The 17660-nt window shown below is 45.9% G+C and overlaps 1 protein-coding gene across 5 annotated transcripts in view; it reads right to left on the bottom strand.

The window, feature by feature from the left end:
* Positions 1 to 921: 921 nt before the first annotated feature.
* LOC130148520 (contactin-4) overlaps positions 922 to 17660 on the bottom strand; it is a 339116-nt gene continuing 322377 nt past the window's right edge. For 4 of the 5 annotated variants that reach the window (XM_056337218.1, XM_056337221.1, XM_056337220.1 and 1 more), the window contains 11 exons: positions 17020 to 17195; positions 14429 to 14549; positions 11712 to 11870; positions 10821 to 10970; positions 9676 to 9746; positions 7610 to 7844; positions 6970 to 7085; positions 6331 to 6517; positions 5686 to 5798; positions 3955 to 4123; positions 922 to 2785 (listed from right to left, as the gene is read on the bottom strand). In XM_056337218.1, the coding sequence (XP_056193193.1) occupies positions 2685 to 2785; positions 3955 to 4123; positions 5686 to 5798; positions 6331 to 6517; positions 6970 to 7085; positions 7610 to 7844; positions 9676 to 9746; positions 10821 to 10970; positions 11712 to 11870; positions 14429 to 14549; positions 17020 to 17195 (1598 nt within the window). In that variant the 3' untranslated portion in view covers positions 922 to 2684. The remainder of the gene's footprint in view (positions 2786 to 3954; positions 4124 to 5685; positions 5799 to 6330; positions 6518 to 6969; positions 7086 to 7609; positions 7845 to 9675; positions 9747 to 10820; positions 10971 to 11711; positions 11871 to 14428; positions 14550 to 17019; positions 17196 to 17660) is intronic. The other variant, XM_056337222.1, reaches the window with a different exon arrangement.

The raw sequence follows: 17660 nt of genomic DNA on the forward strand, positions 1-17660 counted from the left end.
CTATTACCGCAGCCCACACTGCCGGTGATGCTGTCTGTCCCCAGCCTCCCAGACCAGTTACAAGTTTTGTGCCCAGAGTGCAGAGAAATTCTAAAGTCCGAGGTTTTTTTTTCCCTTAAACCCAGCTACAAACCCCATGTGTTCCTCCTGCTGCAGCTCTTTCCCGCTGCCTCCGCAAGGGCAGCCGCAGGAGTGTGCCCCTTGCCCACCTCAGAGATGGCAACTTTACATTTGCTTTTTAAAAACTGAACTGTGTTACCTGGCCATTGTATTTTTAAGCTCCATTGATTGCAAAGCGCAGTATTGCTCCTTAGAAGCGCAGAGCACAATCACACGACTCCACGCTGCCACCCCTAAAAATCAAAATTAGAAACGCAGGTTTGGTGGATTTAGTGATTTTAAGCAGTGATCCCCAAAACCCTCAGAAATCCACTGGGATAAGCAGAGAAGCAGTGCTGTACCTGGAGGGTGTTTGCTCTGGAGCTGCTGCTGCCCACCTTGCTCCAGGAGGGCTGCGATGCCCACAGACAGACGCACGCACTCGAGGAGGGTGAATGCTGTTTTGGTCTTTTTGTTTGGTTTTTCCCTTTCTTTTTCCGAGCTTCCCAAGCTGTAGGAGCTCCACTCCAACAGCACCAGCCCACAAGAGCTTGGAAAGGTCATGACTGTACATAAAGAGACATCATCACCCCAAATTCACCCACGCAGATTTTTTTTCGGTCAGTTTTAGAAGTAGAATTAAACCAGAGATGTATAAATAGATATATTATTTTCTGCCTCCACAAAGTTTTGCCATAAACAAACTCTTCTTTTGTACCTTCACATCAGTGACAATCTCAGCAGGTGCTGCCTATTGCCGTGGTGAAATTTGTCACCAGGTCAAATGAAATGTGGAGGAAAAACACTCCTGAAAGACAGGTATCTTTACAAATGACAGAATATTTATTACCAATACCTTTAAAAAAAGATTACATCTGCTAGATCACTGATAAATATCATTTACACTGGGGAGAAAACTACAGAAGCTTTTTTTTTGTTCCATTTTTCTTTGTTTTGTGTTTTTTTTCTTTTTCTTTTCTCTCTCTCTTTTTTTTTTTTTTTTTTTTTTTTTTTTACATAGAAGTAACCATATCAAACTAAGAAAGGAACACAGCTTGAAATACTGACAATATTTCTCTGGTTAACACCCCTGACTTTTACACAAGTGGAATCCTGATTATGAGTTACTGAATAAATATATTTAGAAGGTCTAAAAGTTAACTGTATTATTTTGTAAGCAAAAAAGACAAGTTACAGGCAAATTCAAGCGATCAGGAAAAAAAATAAATATACCACTGCAGCGCATTTAAACTTGAAAATTTTATAGAAAATTCCGTTGCCTTTTACTAGCGTTATCCCATCTGAGTGAACTTACAAAATTACCCCGTAGTAACAAACAGTCCTTCTCTTAAGAAGAATTATTTTGCTGCGGATATTGTCGTTTTCCAGCGTGACTCTGTTTTGCCTTCAGGCATCTATGAAGAGTTTCTAACTAAATGCAGACTTCCTAGTGGAGAACCACCGGGAGCTGCCACCCCCCCGCGGGTGACCGAAGCATGGCACAGCCCCTCCAATGCTCTCGGTTCGGACCACATTTCCCAAGCATTTTCTATACAGTGGAGTTACGAAGGATGATGCGTTATGTTCCGATGCACGTGGAAAGCAAGCGCGTATTCAGACCACGAATCCAGGGCAGCTTGACGTCTCAGAGATGCTGTACTCTTATTTTCCTCGGAATAAAATCCCCAAAAGCGAGGTGGATTTAGCTGGGTTTGCACCCAAAGGCGAGAACCACGTCGTTCACTCGCTTCTTTGGGTACCCGTTCCTTTTTGTCCCTAGAGGCAGAGCTTGCGTCTTTGCAGTATCTTCATTCCCACCCAATTTAATGCTAATTATGAGAAAGACAAAGCTATTGCAAGACTGTAAAAATGGCCCCTTGCTGCACGATGCCAGAGTATTAGCTACATGTCCTGTAGTCCGCAAACAACCAAAATTCACGCATTTTTTTTCAAGATTATAGTGTTCTTACTGAGCATTTCAATTTTGTCTTGCTTAGACCTCCGAATAAAATAGAACATCTTGTGTGTTACAAGCACTTGATTGAACACAAGAATCATCGCAACCGCCATTGCAATACAGCCACGTTACGAACTGGATCTGGAACGGCTCTGCCTTGCGTAGCCTTGTGAAACTGTACAGTAAAGTTGCAGCCAATTTACTAAGAACAACTTTGAACTCTCCATCATAAAGGAAAAAATTCCAAACAATATTTTCATGATAATGTCGTCCATAGCATTTTATAGCAGAGGAAAAATTAATATCTACATCATATGTTAACTTTAAAAAATTCTATAAAACACTAAATATATAATAAAAAATATGCATATAAGGACATATGTAAACTGCTTTGGTAACATCATATTACAGATGTTTTCAGTGCATTGCAGAGTTTCCAAGGAAACTTCAGACAAAGCTATATTTGCTTTGAGGAAGTACTGTATAATGCCATTCCTAAAGAAGCATAAACATTTTTCCAGTAGTAAGATGTACTCAAACCACAATATTACTTAGTACTGGGTGTCTTCAAAACAACTAGCTAAATGTTTCTTATATTATAAACAAGAAGTCCTGTATGTAATTTTTGTCATAAACTGGACCGAGCTGTGAGCGATATCATTATTGTGCTGATGGCTGACAGTGTACAGGCATTGGAGGTGGAAGAGCCGGATCCTCTCGCATATGCACCTGCGCAAAGGGGAGAGGGGGAGAAAATAAGGCAGGGGTGAAGGGAGCCGCCGTCATTAACCGCCCGCGCCCCAGGTTTTAATTCTGTTTCCTCCGATGAAGCGAGGTGGTGGCAGAAGGGTCAGACCCCATGCGCAGTCCTGTCCTGCTTCAATGACTTCCTGCTCACTGTGCTTCGCTCCTCGAACTGCCTTTTTGGTGTAACAAATTCCTGCCACTGTCACATTGAGGTGACTTTCACAATTATATTACTCTGTGGCTTGTTTACCTTTTTTTTTTTTTTTTTTAACTATACTATATTCAAGCTGTTACTTATGGCACCAGCCTGGCACCTTCCTGTCCAGAAGGAGCTGCACCCCTGCTCTGCGGCCCACTGCGCTGAGCCAAACAGGAACTGGCATGTATTCCTGCTCTCCTTCGCTCTCCTGTGTCTGCTGATTAAATTCCTCTGTATGGTTTATACAGCCACAGCGTACAACCATGGTGGAGATAATTCTGATCTCAGTCAGGGTTTTTTTACATTGCTGTAATTTTAATGCCATATTCCTGCATTGCAGAGACGCCTGATTTAATGCAGCTTATAAACTGTGGCATTATTAATGGAAGATGGGACATGGAGATTTTGCAAAAGCAATGTTGTGTAATAAAATACTCTCCTCTCTGTTTGTTCTTCTACACAGCCTCATTTCCCTAAATAAATATTTATGCATCCAATGCACAATGGAATATGGCTATACAGTAGCCTTATATATTTAAAAGCCTCTGAACACTGCATTTTGTATTTTGTGAATAGTGAATTGCAGTGAAACAATATATTCAACATATATATACGAGTATGGAAGCAAGAGAGTGGAAAGTGTCTAGAAATCTTAAATACAAATACAGCTACTTATGACGGCGTTTCTTATGGTTTAACGTTGTCTCAGGATGAAATCAGAAATGTGGGCTGGAATGACTCCCAGTCCCGGGTAAGCCTGGGCTTCGGCTCCCTGCCTAGGACACAGCCAGCCCTGCAGCCTGCCTCTGCTCAGCCGCCAGGGTCTGGTTTGTCCCCGTCCATAGGCGCAGGGGTGATGGGGGGAAGCAGGTCTGCCCCATCAGTGGGCGAGCAGCGGAGGGGCTGGGGATGCTGCCCCCCTGCCACGGACCCAGTTTTCTCCCATTCTTACTTGACATCTTTGGAATTCGGATTTGTTCACTGCTGCTGCCATCGCCCCCATCACTGAACGGCTTTATCTCGATGATGTAGTCCTCGTCGAATGGCAGGGAGAGCTCCACGGAGGTTTTGTTCGTTTCTATTACGGACGTGCTGCTCTGCCTGTTCCACCTGTACAAAACCTGCAGCGAAGGGGAGAGAGAAGAGGAGGCAGAAGCGGCAGAGATGTCCATTGCCCTAAGGGCGTCCGGATTTGCTGCTGCTCTTTTCCTGCCCCCGATGCTCAGGCACACGGTCTGGTCACAGCATGGCTATCTAGGCTTTGCTGGGGACCCACACCAGTGACACCAGTGCCCGTGTGGGGAGGTGACATCGGGAAGAGGGTGAAGCTGACGCACAGCACCAAACACAGCACCGGTACCTGGTGGAGACCCTCGGTGAAATCTTTAGCTTGATCAAGCTAAAATAAATCCTGAGGCTTATTTATAGAGGTCAAAAGCTTCTTACCATGTTTCTTCAGGTAACTGAGTCGGGTTATTTGATGCAGTGCCACAAACTGCTTCCCAGAATAAATGGCTTTTTTGGATGACCTTCTAAGAGCTGGGAATTTTACTAATTTAGATCATCAATTGTGACACAAAATGTAAGATTTCCAGGAAAAAAAGAGGAAAAAAAGGCACTGTTTTGCTATAACTGAAGAAAGAAATCAATCTGGATATGCCATCCTAACAGTAAGTTAAAGGAGGACTTTTTAGAAACCCACTAGATGGAGTTTGTGTTTTCAGGGTGACAAGTCTCTCTCACCCTCTTTCAGCTGACTTCTTAATTTGCATTTCAAACCTAAAATATGTAGTGAAAAGTTGGCCCAAACTGCTGAGGTTCATCTGAGGTTTTGACTAAATACCCTGAGGAATTACTTGTTTTTGATAATCTGATACAGTGCACCAAAGAGAGTTAAAAGTTAGTGCAGAAATTCAGGAGAGCTGGCACAGGCTCGTAAAGCTGATGCCGCTGGCGTTCCAGATTGCGAACAAAACAAAAAGCGTGTCCAGGTTCTTCATTGTTCCTCGTTCCCTGGTGGGAAACATTTGCACAACTCAGCCCTCAAGGCAACGGCTGACAATTGCACACCAATGTCTTCTTTGGGCCAAATTAAACCCTCGTGTCAGGTGACAGAGCTGAATTCTTCCCAAGATTTCTCTCTAGTTAAATTATACCCTATTAAAACTGCTACTAATGAGCATTCTCTTTCTTTTCCTTTTGGCTTTGCTTTCTGAAGAAAATGGGAGCTATTAAAAAAGCATTTTATTTATCTGCAATTAAGAAGTCAACTACAGCCTTTGGAAGGTTTCCACCAAAGGCAGGAGAGCAGTCCTGAAGTGGGAGCCTGGGGGGAAGGAGCAGGTAGAAGGTCCATGGGACCCACACAGGTGCTCACAGGGGTGAGCATCGCCAGGGCAGGGGCAAGCATCGCTGGGGTGAAGGGCAAGCAGCTGGCAGAGCGTGCTCACTCTGCAGAGGAACAGCCTGTGTTTCTGGAGGAATGCTCCAGTTTTAACCTGGAAAGCCAAGCAAGTACCCTGAAAATCGCCTCGCCTGGTCTTACTGGACACTGGATTCATGGAAATGTTCCCTATAGCCCAAGAGCAGCCCCCGGCGAGAGCGGAAGCTCAGTGAGGATGACGCAGGGCCGGGGTGGTGCAGGACAGTGTGGTCCCGCTGCCAGGGCTGGCAAAGTACTCACTTTGTAGCCTCTCACTTCGGATTCGTTGTCCAGCGCTTTCACTTGGTCCCAGTTCAGTATGATCTTGGAGTCGGATGAATTCCAGATGATGTTCCCAGGGGGCTGACTTGGTGCTAGACCAAAATACACACAGCACTGTGTTACTAAGGAGCACCGTGCCCCAGGTGGATCCCTCCCAGTACCAATGAGGCTTCTCCCACCATAGCCGAGTGTGCCCAGAGTCCTATCGCTCCAGAAAGCTAATGAGCTGTTTCACTGATCTGTGTCCTCAAGGTCACAGGAGGTGTGACACACACAGTGCTCTAAATGAAAAAAGGATTCAGTCAGTTGCTCAACATGCCTGAGACCAGAAGAAAAAAGCCCTCTTGAACGATGAGATAAATATTTAATTTTCTTCACAGCTGTGATTTCAGTTTTGCATGCTCTGCTTACTTAACACAGGGAAGAGCCTTACACAAAAAAAAAACCCCAAAAAAACCAAAACCACAAACAAAAACAAAAAAAAAACCTTGGTAAGTCTTCTGCACAAAAACCTGGCAAAGAGTCTGACAGCAACTTCAGACTCCAGAAAATCTGAAAACGAGAGAGGGGAGCGCTGACAGACACCCTCCCAGGCAAGAGCCCCCCGTCCTCACAAACACTCACGTGGCTTTTTGGTTGTGACGTTGACGGCGGCGCTGGAGGGGCCAGTCCCAGCCGTGTTGTACGCCCTGACCGCCAAGTGATACAGCGCGTTGCCTCTCAGGTTGCTGACTTTTGTAGATGTTGTGTTGCCAACCGTCCGAATCCTTTTTGCATTTTCTTCCTTTTCGTCATGTCTCCAACACCTGACCTGAGAAGCAGAGCAGGCACATGTCCCCTCCACCCGTGGGCTGGCTGCACTAGCTGTGTCCCGTGCTAACTCTGGCGCTTCTGCCCGAAGTGCAGGTGCCACTAGGACAGATCCTGCGCCCTGCTGCAACCGCTTCTTGTTCCTTGCTGGAAAGCAGCCTGGCTGCAGCGCTCCCTCCCCAGGACCTCTGACCATGGAGGCACGTTCATGGAGGTCTGCCCCCAGCAAGCTCTGCACTCCATTTACCGCCAGGTGACACTCGGGAAGATGTGTAATTGTTTACTGTGCAAGAGAAATCTCTGCATACTGAAGAGCCAAAAGGAAGCAAACAGGCCAGAGGAACCCACCCGCCCCACGGCAGGCAGGAGCAGCACCGCAACAACTGCCCAGGATGTATCTCCACATCTCCTCAAGGCTTAGTGCTGAAAGGATGCTGCATTGTGTTTCCATACCTCGTATCCCTGTATTCTTCCTTTGTGCTGGTTCTCCCAAGGGGGAGCCCAAGAAACTTCAATATCTGAGGCAGAAAGGCTTCTGGCCAAAACAGTGGTTGGGGCTCTCGTCGGCTCTGGGTAGAGGAGTTAGAAATAAAATTAAGTTTTCAATGTTACATTCAATTAGTCCCAAAGTTCAAGGGTTTACTTTCGTCATTGCATGAGAAAAGATGCATGTGACCAAAACAAACTTCTGCATTTCAAAATGATAGCCTGCCAGCCTGTGCCAGACAGCACTGCTCCTCTACCTAAGAAATAATAAGATGTCATTACTAAACTCAGCCCAGGATACCATGTACTGTAATTAGGACAAGAGGGAACATTTTCTAATCAGTGGACATTAATTCATACTAAATCTCAGTGGAATTCTTTCCAGATTACATATTACTTTTCCATTAATATCAAAAGATTTCATTACGATTAATGTTATTTTAATGACTATGAAAAGAATTAATCATGGCTCGCCATTTATTATAAATCAGAGCAAGGATTAGGTATGAAAGGATATGTCAAGGTGGATACTAAACCCTGGCAGACCCGGTCAAGCCCCCCGTGTTGGGTGGCGGGGAGGAGGGATGAGGGGTGGGGTGGGCTCTACCTTCCTCTGCTGAGTAGACGACGGTCACGGGGCTGAAGGACCCTTCGCCCTTGTTGTTGTACACCCCGACTTTAACTTCATAGGGGGAGAAGGGCGGCAAGGTCTCGTTGCGGAAGACGTATCTGGCGGCGTCTGGGGAGGCCACAACAGTCTGCATCCAGCTGACGGTGCCGAAGGGGCGGAAGGCCACCACATACCCAAAGCCACCTCCGTTCTGCAGCTCCTCGGGCACCGTCTGTGGGCAGGCAGAGCACAGGAGAAACAGCACGTTCAGCAATGGCACGTGTTTATCTCCCCATCTGCATGCCGGGATTGCTTCTTGGTCTCTAAAGCTACTGTCCTAAACAGAGCATCAGAGACGGGAGGTGGCCGGAGTCCTGCTTCGCATCCAGCCTGAGCTCATCCCATCCCACCTGTGCTGGAGACCTGCGGCTCTGCGAGCTCCCTGCAGTCAGGGGGGAAGCAGCACCTCCAGAAGTCACTTTGCCAAAGACTAAATGCACCTTCGTAGCTGCCCACCTTCCTTCACGGACTAGATGGAGCCTCCAGTAACGATGTGAGTAATTTTTGACACTGCAGTGACTAAGAGTCTGAGGTTTGTTGGGGTGAACCAAGGACACAGCTCCTGCTTTCCCAGTGCAGATGCTCTCACACCTTTGGGATTGCATGCAAAGCCCTGAAAAACATACCCTGGCAATATGGTGGGGCTGGTGGTCCCTTGCTGGCCACAGTGACCCAGACCAGGTCAGACAACTACCCACATCCCACGTGACATGACCTGTTAGAGACCATGATGGCAGGGACTGACTTGTCACAAACATGATGGAGAAGGGCAGGTCAGAGCCAGGTAACAGCTAGAAGAAGCAACCTGTCACCTCCTGGTCACATCTGAACACACTGACACTTCCTACCCTCAGGCTTGCAGTCCCCTGAAAAGGTGCTTCAAAGCCCAAAGCTTCAATGTGTTAAAATAATCTGTAACTGTGGGCCATGCTCCCACAGATGTCCATGGCAATTACGCACATGCAGGGGTTATTTTTGGCGACTGCTTCTTACTCTGTATCATAAGGCTCAAAACATACACCAGACCATAAAGGAAAGACCTCTTGACATTTAAAACAGTAAACCGACTGTTCCATCAAAATACAAATCACATTTTGTGCAAATTACGACACAAATCAAAGGCTGATATTCTTGCCATGTGTGTTTTTGAAACATATTGCGGTATCTTTAGGAGACATAGTGTAGCTAATTAGTCCAATGGAAGAAGAAATTTAGCACACTGAGTTGTGTGGTAAGGACAAATCCCCATTTATAGTTTTTTAATAACCTTAAAAATATCTCTGGCGATTCATTCTGCCAGCCTGGTCAGAAATAGTGCTAAGTGGAAGTGTTAGCATGTCTAGTGAAGTTCATTATTAGGAAAAATATGCCAGCTGCATCGCATCATAACATGAAAATATGAGCAGACAAATGACTAAAGTTCTAACCCTGACTGCTTTAAGAAATATTAAACGTTTTTCATCTCTGTATCTCCTCTTGCTGGCTTTCATTAGCAGCAACAAAAGCCAATGTGCAATGCGTTGTGCTAACTCTTAACTATTTGCTGCTGTATATCCCAGTGCAGGGATGAGGGATGAGGCTTGGGAGCCAGCCACAACAATTCCCAGCCAGGTCAGGACGTGCTGAGCCTGGCTTCACAAACACTTTTTTATCCCTCAGGTGGTTTCTGCTCATCCATGTTTTGCCGTCTGCGCATGGAGAGGCGGTGAGGCAGGGGGAGCCGAGCTCGTGCTGGAGCAGCGATGCACAGCCCGTTCCCCCGGCCCCCTGCACAACGCTGCTCTGCTGCCTTCCTGGCTCAGCACCCTGGGGGTGGGGTGGGGGGTGGGCTGGGGGATGTGCCTCAGCTCCATTTTAAAAGCTAGGCTATTTTCATCACACAATCTCGGCTTTTTTACTGCAAACCATTTGAAAACTATGGAAGCTTCTCTGGGGTCTGGGGTGAAAGGCTGCACCTAGGTCACAACCGTATGAATGTTCCTCTTGGTTTGGGCTCCACTTACCTCCCAAGTAATGACCAGCTCAGACTTGCTCCCTCCACCCCCACTGACGTTAGCCGGGGTCACTTCAGGAACTGCAATAAAAACATGCGGAAGATGTATGTGGCCACTGAAACCAGAAAAGCGCATCGACATGGAACAGACCTATGCAGCAACAGGGCTCTGCCAGCCTTCCCCTGCTGGGTACCCGAAATGCTATTAGGGAATGTCTAATTTGCCATGGCAAACAGTACATTAAAAGTATGTCAATAATAGTATATTAAAAGCATGTCGATTAACTTGTGTATTCAGTCACTAATTGTTTAGTTTAAACATTTATCTTCCACAAAAAAAGGGCTTTTATTTATTTTCCTCTTTCATATTCTGTTCCATTACAGGCTAAAACTGAAGAGAGGAGCCACCTACCAGGGCTTTCCCATGCCTGAGGTACGTCACCCTGCAGCCACCACGAAGACCTATGCCTTGCCTGACCCCCCTCTGCCAGAGCCAAGGACAGGGATAGCACCAAGGAGCAGAAAGCTCTCACTAAAGCAGTGCCTGCGGCATCTGAAGACACAGCGTGGTTCTAGGACTCAGTGGTGTGTTTGGGAGAGGGTTCCAGGAGGCAGACCTTCACTAAGCCCATGAAATCATCCAACACACAGGGCAGCCCTGGGTGGATGCTCCAACACTGATGGCCCAGCAAGGTGGGGTCTAAGTTACTCCAAGAACCACAGAAGCCTCCAGGATCAAGGGACTGTGGACTCTCCAGCTGTGAAGCTCAGACTCCTGCTCTCAGCGTACTGTAGTCTGCACCTCAGTTTCCATCATGTCAATCACGGGAAAACAGAGGGACTGCTAGAGTTCACCTCTCTCATCAGTGGACACTGGGGCAGCATTTTCCAAAAAACTTGCCCAAATATTGTTTTTTGGAAAATCTTTACTTTCTTCAAGGAAAGGGCGTGAAGTCTTCCTATACTGCAGGAGTCATGGAGCGAGCAAAAGAGCCCACCAGGAGCTCCACACCTTACCCTGCCTGTTCAGTACCACGAGGGAGGAGAGCAATGGGCACAGAAAACGCTCCTCAGCTTCCTCCAGTGCAACGCATCCCCTAGTGCGGGCGAGCGGTTATTCCACAAGGTTTAACTCAGCTGCCCACCGCTACTTACGAGCTTCTTCAGTTCTCCTCTTCTCTGAAGGTCTGCTGGGTTCTCCAATCCCAATCATGTTGGCAGCCACTACTCGAAATTCATACTCGACCCACGGGTTCAGACCCACCACTGTCGCTGTGAATGTCCTGCCGTCGATGATTTCTGGAACTAGGAGGCAGCCACACGTCAGGAATGCAGCAAAACCCACTAAAAGCACTACAGACTGCTGAGAAAAGGTCACAGATATCCCATACCCTGAAAAGTGAGGGATTTACGAAAATAAAAAGTGGGTGAAGTTGATAAACCTTTTTCTAACATTTGGTGAACTGCAATGAAATAAAAGAGGTCGTGTTAAGACTGTTTATAGCACAGGAATTCCTGCTATTGAAGAGTTTCTTGCAAATCATCACTTTTTGGAAACAAAAGTGTCAAGACAACAGGTGTGAAGGGTTTTTATTTTCCTCTTTTTAAAACACGCTGTTCCCTCTATTTAATAGTTACTGGAACAAAATTAACCTCTGATGAAATGAGCAATTATATTCATGGGACTTTTTCCTCCATCAGGAAAATAATTCTACTTAAAGATAGGCCAGATGCCATGGCCTGTCCCTGAGGGATGTCTTTATAGACCACAGTTACTGTTGTATATCTCCAGTGTGGCAACAAAAGATAGGAATTCATCCTGTTCTCCCTTAAACATTCATGAGAAAAATGGATGAGTAATGGCACTGACTGCACCCTAAATCTCTGGGTTGCCAAACTTGAAACTAGTTATTAAGAGCAGAGTTCTGCAACCAGTGAAATTACTTTTCACTTCAGGGTGCAGAGCTGCTCCGCTCGGCCCATGTGTGGTCCCGATGGATGCGTTTTCCATCGGTGGAGCTCTCTGGGGGCCAGGCAACGACCTACCTGTGCTCACCGCCTGCCATCCCACCGAGAAGGGGGTCCTGGCTTGTACGACATACATTGTGATAGGGCTGTGGTTGTCTGCTCCTGGCCTCCAGGACAGCTGAGCGGTGGTGTCGGTGACTTCATCTATCGTCACAGCTTCTGGGGGACCTGGGGGACCTGTTGGAAGAATTACAGGAGAGGGGTGCTTGAGGCTTCGCAGTGACTCCAAGAAGGAGCACTCTGGCCTTCTTCTCTTACTCTGGACAGAGGTAACCGAGTCCCTGCAGGGCAGTTAAGTGCAGCCAGCTGTGGTTTAGCAGCTCCCATTGCCTAGATGAGACTGGGAGGCACGGGGGAGACACACAAACCCAGAGCTCAGCAGCTACACCCGCAGCCCCCAGGTCCCTCCGTGGGAGCAGCAGCGCTGAGCTCCCTGGCACACCGAGCCCCCCGGCACGCCGAGTCCCCCAACGGAGCCAGGCACTCGCTGCAGCACACGGGACCAGCTCTGCCATCGCACACCTCCTGCTTTAGGACCGCCCTGTGTACCAGTACGATTTCTGGCTACAGCCTGGATGCACTCGGAGGCTGGAGCAGAACTAAGGACCTGCCTGTAATTAGCATCATGTCCCAGTAGGGACCAGTATTTTCTGCTTCGCTCCTGGGTCCTTCTTAAGCAGAAAAGCACTGTAGGACACACTGGGGAGAGCACGGACCTCTCTCCTGTAGCATATGGCCACTGCTACCAGCAGTGCCACCTAAGGTGACGTCTCTCCCCAAAAGCACCATCTCAAGCAAACTCTCCCCTTGCAACACCGTGGACTAAAATTATTTCCATCTTCTCTCTGGACATGTTTAAATATCTTACATACCCTGAAACCTTCCAATACCCTGTCTTGCAAATGAAAGTTTCAGCAGGTCTAGCCAGATTTAATTTCTCAGAAATTAAAACTGTAAGTTGTTTTGCTGGGGGGAATAGCCACCAATGCAGTCTCACAGAGCAGTCAGCTCCTCTGGTCCCTCACTGCAAGTTACGCCAGAGAAATGAAAATTTATTGTATCCTTCACAAATTACTCCTACTGCTTGGCAGAGGGTGAAAACGGCTGTTTTCACTTCGTGTCTTGGCATAACCATGGTTATTCCCAACATTTCACAATATACTTCTTCGCAGGGTGCGGGCTACAGTAGGGCAAGAGAGGGAAAAATTATCAATTACTGATGTTCCGAGTATTTCAGGGCTGCTGACAGGCACGTGCTTCAGTTCTGACAGCGTGAAGAAATCCCATCCTGAACAAGTCGGCTGATCTGTGTGTACTAGCACCAGGGGTAGCTTCTGTATGCTCTTGTTTGCTGTTCCCTTACATAAATAGTTGATTTTTATTCTAGTATCTAATCTCTTTATATGACATAACTTGAATATTTTAAAAACTTCTAAAGATTATTTTGAAGGCTCCATTTATGCACCAACTGTTCACCTTCCCCTCCAGTCTCGCAGCCCAGGGTATTTCCCAGTTTTCATGCTGTTGGTGAGATGGTACAGCACAAGTCTCTGCATGGCTGTGGGACCACAGGCCTGGATGGAGATGTCCCTGTTGATGTTTTTAGGGAGCAACAAGATCCGTATTTTTACCATCATCAAGGGTCACTTGTGAGAAATTATTGTTCCTGCTGTTTGTTTACAGAACCAGCACTAAGGAAATTGCCTAACCGACGTGCCCATCAGCAGGCTGTTTTGAAATGCTTGTGCAAAAGGAAAAAAAACAACCCCACATTAATCTGAAATCCTGCTGCAGCAAAAACCCGAGAGCCAGAGCAATGGGAAGCAACCTTTAGGTGGGGAGAGCAGCGGCTCGGGGGCCCAGCCCTTTGTGTGGCACATGGCTAAGGATGCCTGCGCTCACATCCCTGCGGGGGAGACATGGTGAAAAGTGTCACGATATTATATGGATAAGAGAAATGGCCAGCTAGAGACAAGGGCACATTTACTTAGTGGAAGTTCAGGGCTAATCTTGCACATTTTGCCCTGGTACAGCTTTGATAAGAGGAAATTGCTTCTTTTTCACACTCTCCTCCTCTCACTGCGTTGCCCGAGAACTCCTGTTACACAGCAAATGCACAAACTATGATTTTGTTGGGCTCTATGAGGACTGAGGGCAGCAGCTACAGAGCAGCACCATCACTTGCTTTCCTCAAAGCTAACAAGCAGGAGAATACATATCATATTAATTGTAAGGATCCACACTCAGGTTAACTAATTGCATCTCTGTTAAAGTGATACTTACAGATCACCTGTGTACAGTAATGAACAGATCTTGGAATATCAGTGAAGTTACTAAATCACTTTTATTCTAGAAAAGGAACAATACTGCCTGGTGAATAAGCTGGATACTTTTTCTGCTGCGCTGTTCATCAAATAAATGAGCTCAGCTGGTGCAAGCTTTGCATTCAGGACATGAACATGTTCTAGTGTGTTTATCTGTGCTGTGTGTCTGGTGTATGAGTACGTATATATGAAAGAATCTCGATGTGCACTGTTTGAATACCTGCTGTGAACCCCAGCGTGTACTTAGAGCTTATTTCTTAGATTAATTACAAGATGCTGGGATTTCACTGAATGTCTCTGAGCCCAGGAACTGTCTTACCAGCAGCAGCAGATAGGAGGGGAAAAAAAAAAAAAAAAAAAAAAAAAAGAAGCAAGCATTTTACAAGAGCAACAGTAACAAAATTCAAATACCTCTTACAATCAGGTCTGCAGCAGCCGATAGCTTGTCCACACTTGTTTGCACCATGCAGACGTATTTCCCAGCATGCTTCAGCTGGATGCTTCTGATCATCAAATCACCAGCTGAATCCTGCTGATAAAGTAGGGAAAAGTGGTTACAATTACTTTCTAATGAGCGCTAAACATCATTATCACATGAAGGACACTGTGACTAATGGATTTACTTTACACTGGCTGATGAAAACATTAGTAATGCAAGCCGTGGCCTATTAAAATTATGTGAGTCTGCCTCGAAGGTAAGAGCGGGAGTGTTTCTAAAATTATGGCTCCTACAAGGGGCAAGGGAGCCCGGTTTAGTCTGCTAAGCAATTTCCCCATTAAAGCACGTGACAAAGCTTATGTAGGGCAGGTTCGCTCCGATTCCTCCTCCCTCTCTCTCTGGCCACCCAGTTTATCGCCTCTCTGGTATTCAGGTGCCCAAGTTGTGTCTACATCTACTTCATAAATGAAAACCAGCCCCAAACTATGAGACATCTGCAATAGTTTCACAGCTTTGTATTACAGCCAGCATTTTGATTGCCCGGCGGTTTTGTGCTAAAGATCATGAGAACAGCACTCTCCGAGGAAATCTTGCATCACCTAACAGGCGTAATTTGTTTTCCAAATGCCAAGTGCAAGTCTGATTAACTGTTGAATAGAACTAATTAGGTTTCTGTACGTATAGGAAGCTGAAAACTCTAAATTTTTCTCCAGACACAAAGCATTCAATACATTAGAAATCTCAGGGTAACCTTATGATTGTGACTTCCTGATTGAAGAATATTAATAAAGTTTGTAATTGTAGCTCTGCACGCCAATCCAGGCGCAGTTGCCGGGACGACCTGTTGGGCCTGCTGTGTGCCCCAGGCATCAATCTTCCAGTGCATCTTTTAATGACTTTTTTTTTTAGGGATAACAGCAAAGCTTGTAAATTGTATTTCCTTTTCCTTTCAGCATTAAATTTCACTCCTGACAGAAGTAAAGAGGGACTGCCAGGCTGCCTGAAACCCAGCGGAGCACGTGCCTCTGTAAAAACTCCCTTGGAGCATCACGCAAAAGCCTTGCAAGTTTTCTACCTCTGCTGAAAAATTGTTGCATTGCTTTCCTTATTTTTCTTGCTAGCTTCACCCAAGAAAAGCGGGAAAAAAAAATCATCACGAGGGATAAGAAAACATTTTAAAATTGCAGGTAAGTTAGAAATTAAACTCCTCAAGTCCTGCCTAATAACACCACAGGCTAAATTAGGTGAAATCTGAATTGCGAAGGAAAACATTAAGGTTACAAAGGAAAACAAACGTTCTACTCAACTTCCGCATAACCTGTGAAATCGCTGCTCCTCTTTTAGAAAAAAAATATTTGGAAATCAATTTTAGCCAGAGGAATGGCGTGAGAAGCTGAGGCAGGTCTGGCAGCCATGCTACCTCCTTGTGTGAACCCCCTTTCTAACAGTGTCCTGAGGTACCTCCTGTACCTACCGACCCTCTCTGATTCCCCAAATTCATGCCACAGCACCTCCAGGGAATCTAAAACTACCAGATCAGCTGAAACAACCTGCCCTTTACAAGTGAGGTAAAAGCAGAGAAAACCAAGCAGGGAAGGAGCGTCGTGGGCACCTTCCCTGGCTGTGGGCTGGCTGGTCCTAAACCTTCCTGGAGAGGCAGAAAACGGCAAATGACCCAAGCTGACTTTCTCCTCTCCTAATGAAGAAAGCAATTCCTACCTTCATGGCCTTTTCTACCCTGTACCTGCCACTTGATCATGGTCTGGAGCGACAGTGGCAGCCAGGGCTGTATTTAATGGGCAGCTGACCCATCGTCACACCTGACTCTCCTCCCAGCTATCGGATTCCCATGCACATGATCTTGTCAACCTTCCAATCCAACAATTCTCCTCACATTGCGAAAGTTTGCACTGCCAGTGTGTGCTGACTGGGTCTCCCATAAACAACCAACCAACTCAAAGCCACCAACGTGACATTGCCAGGAAATGTGCACAGGTAACACTGGAAGGAAATGTCATCTCTGACGGTCGGTGCTGTTTGTAATGCTACGCAGGTTATTTTGCGTAGAGGAAAAATACTTGTTCTAATCATGGGATCACAAGAGACAGATAAACACACCTACAAAAACTGCCTGAAGAACTCTGAGGACATCCTCTGATTTCCTGCTATTTTCTGTATAAACACAAACTTCTATAATAGTATTTTACATTTCTTTTACTATTACAGCCAGAGAAAAACTATTATGGACATCTTCCTTGAATGGGAAGGCAGTTCCTTTGCAATGAGAAAATATATTATAGGTTCCCTGACATACATCCCATCCCGCTGCCATGTGAACGCATGGTTCATGTGAGCAGGTTTAAGTCATGTCACTAAGAAATCATAACAATTCTACACCAACTATAATGAAGTAGTACACTGGCAACGTTCATCTTAGCCTGTAAGACACAAGATAACATCTCCTGCTATTAACTTAGCCAAGCCCACTCCTTCTATTAGTAGCCCTTTTATTTATTACCTACTTTTATTAATGTGAGGAAATTGCTTTAGTATTAATACTTACCCCTCCAACTCTTTCAAAGTGATCCCCATCTTTTTCAAAGTCTATCAGGTGTCCATTAAATGACCAGGTAAACATGATATCTAGCGAGTGATCATGAGATACCTGACAAGGCAAGACAATGCTTTCTCCAACGGTGACATCCATGCTGAAGGGTGACACCATAACCCGGGTTGGATCTACAAACAGCAAAGAAAACAAGGCGGGGGGGGGGGGACGGGACACGACATTAATCCTGTTCTCCTGAGAAATGGAGGCTTGTAGAGATGAAAAATATCCTAAGCAGTCTACCACAACTGCAGAATTGCCACCAGAATTAAAAAATGTGCAGTGGTCACTTTGGAAGATCCTCAATGCAACTAGTGATCTATCACACCTTTGATTTTATCCTCTAATACCTTTCTCCATTTGTTGGATTGAAAGGTATTAATAAACACTCCAGAACCCTCTTCTAGCCGCCATCCTGAAGAACAAGGAGAAAAGAAAAGGCTGGAAAAGAGTGCAGCTTGGTTAAAAAGCTTTGTGATCAGAGATCGTTTTATTTGAATCTTTATACTTCAAAGATTTGTTTCACAGTCATACGCTGCTCACCATGGTTATCAAAACCCCTATTTTGTTGTTCTTAAATTCAATGCTGCCTTAAG

This window comes from Falco biarmicus, chromosome 4 (genome assembly GCF_023638135.1).
Source record: "Falco biarmicus isolate bFalBia1 chromosome 4, bFalBia1.pri, whole genome shotgun sequence".
Taxonomy (NCBI): domain Eukaryota; kingdom Metazoa; phylum Chordata; class Aves; order Falconiformes; family Falconidae; genus Falco; species Falco biarmicus.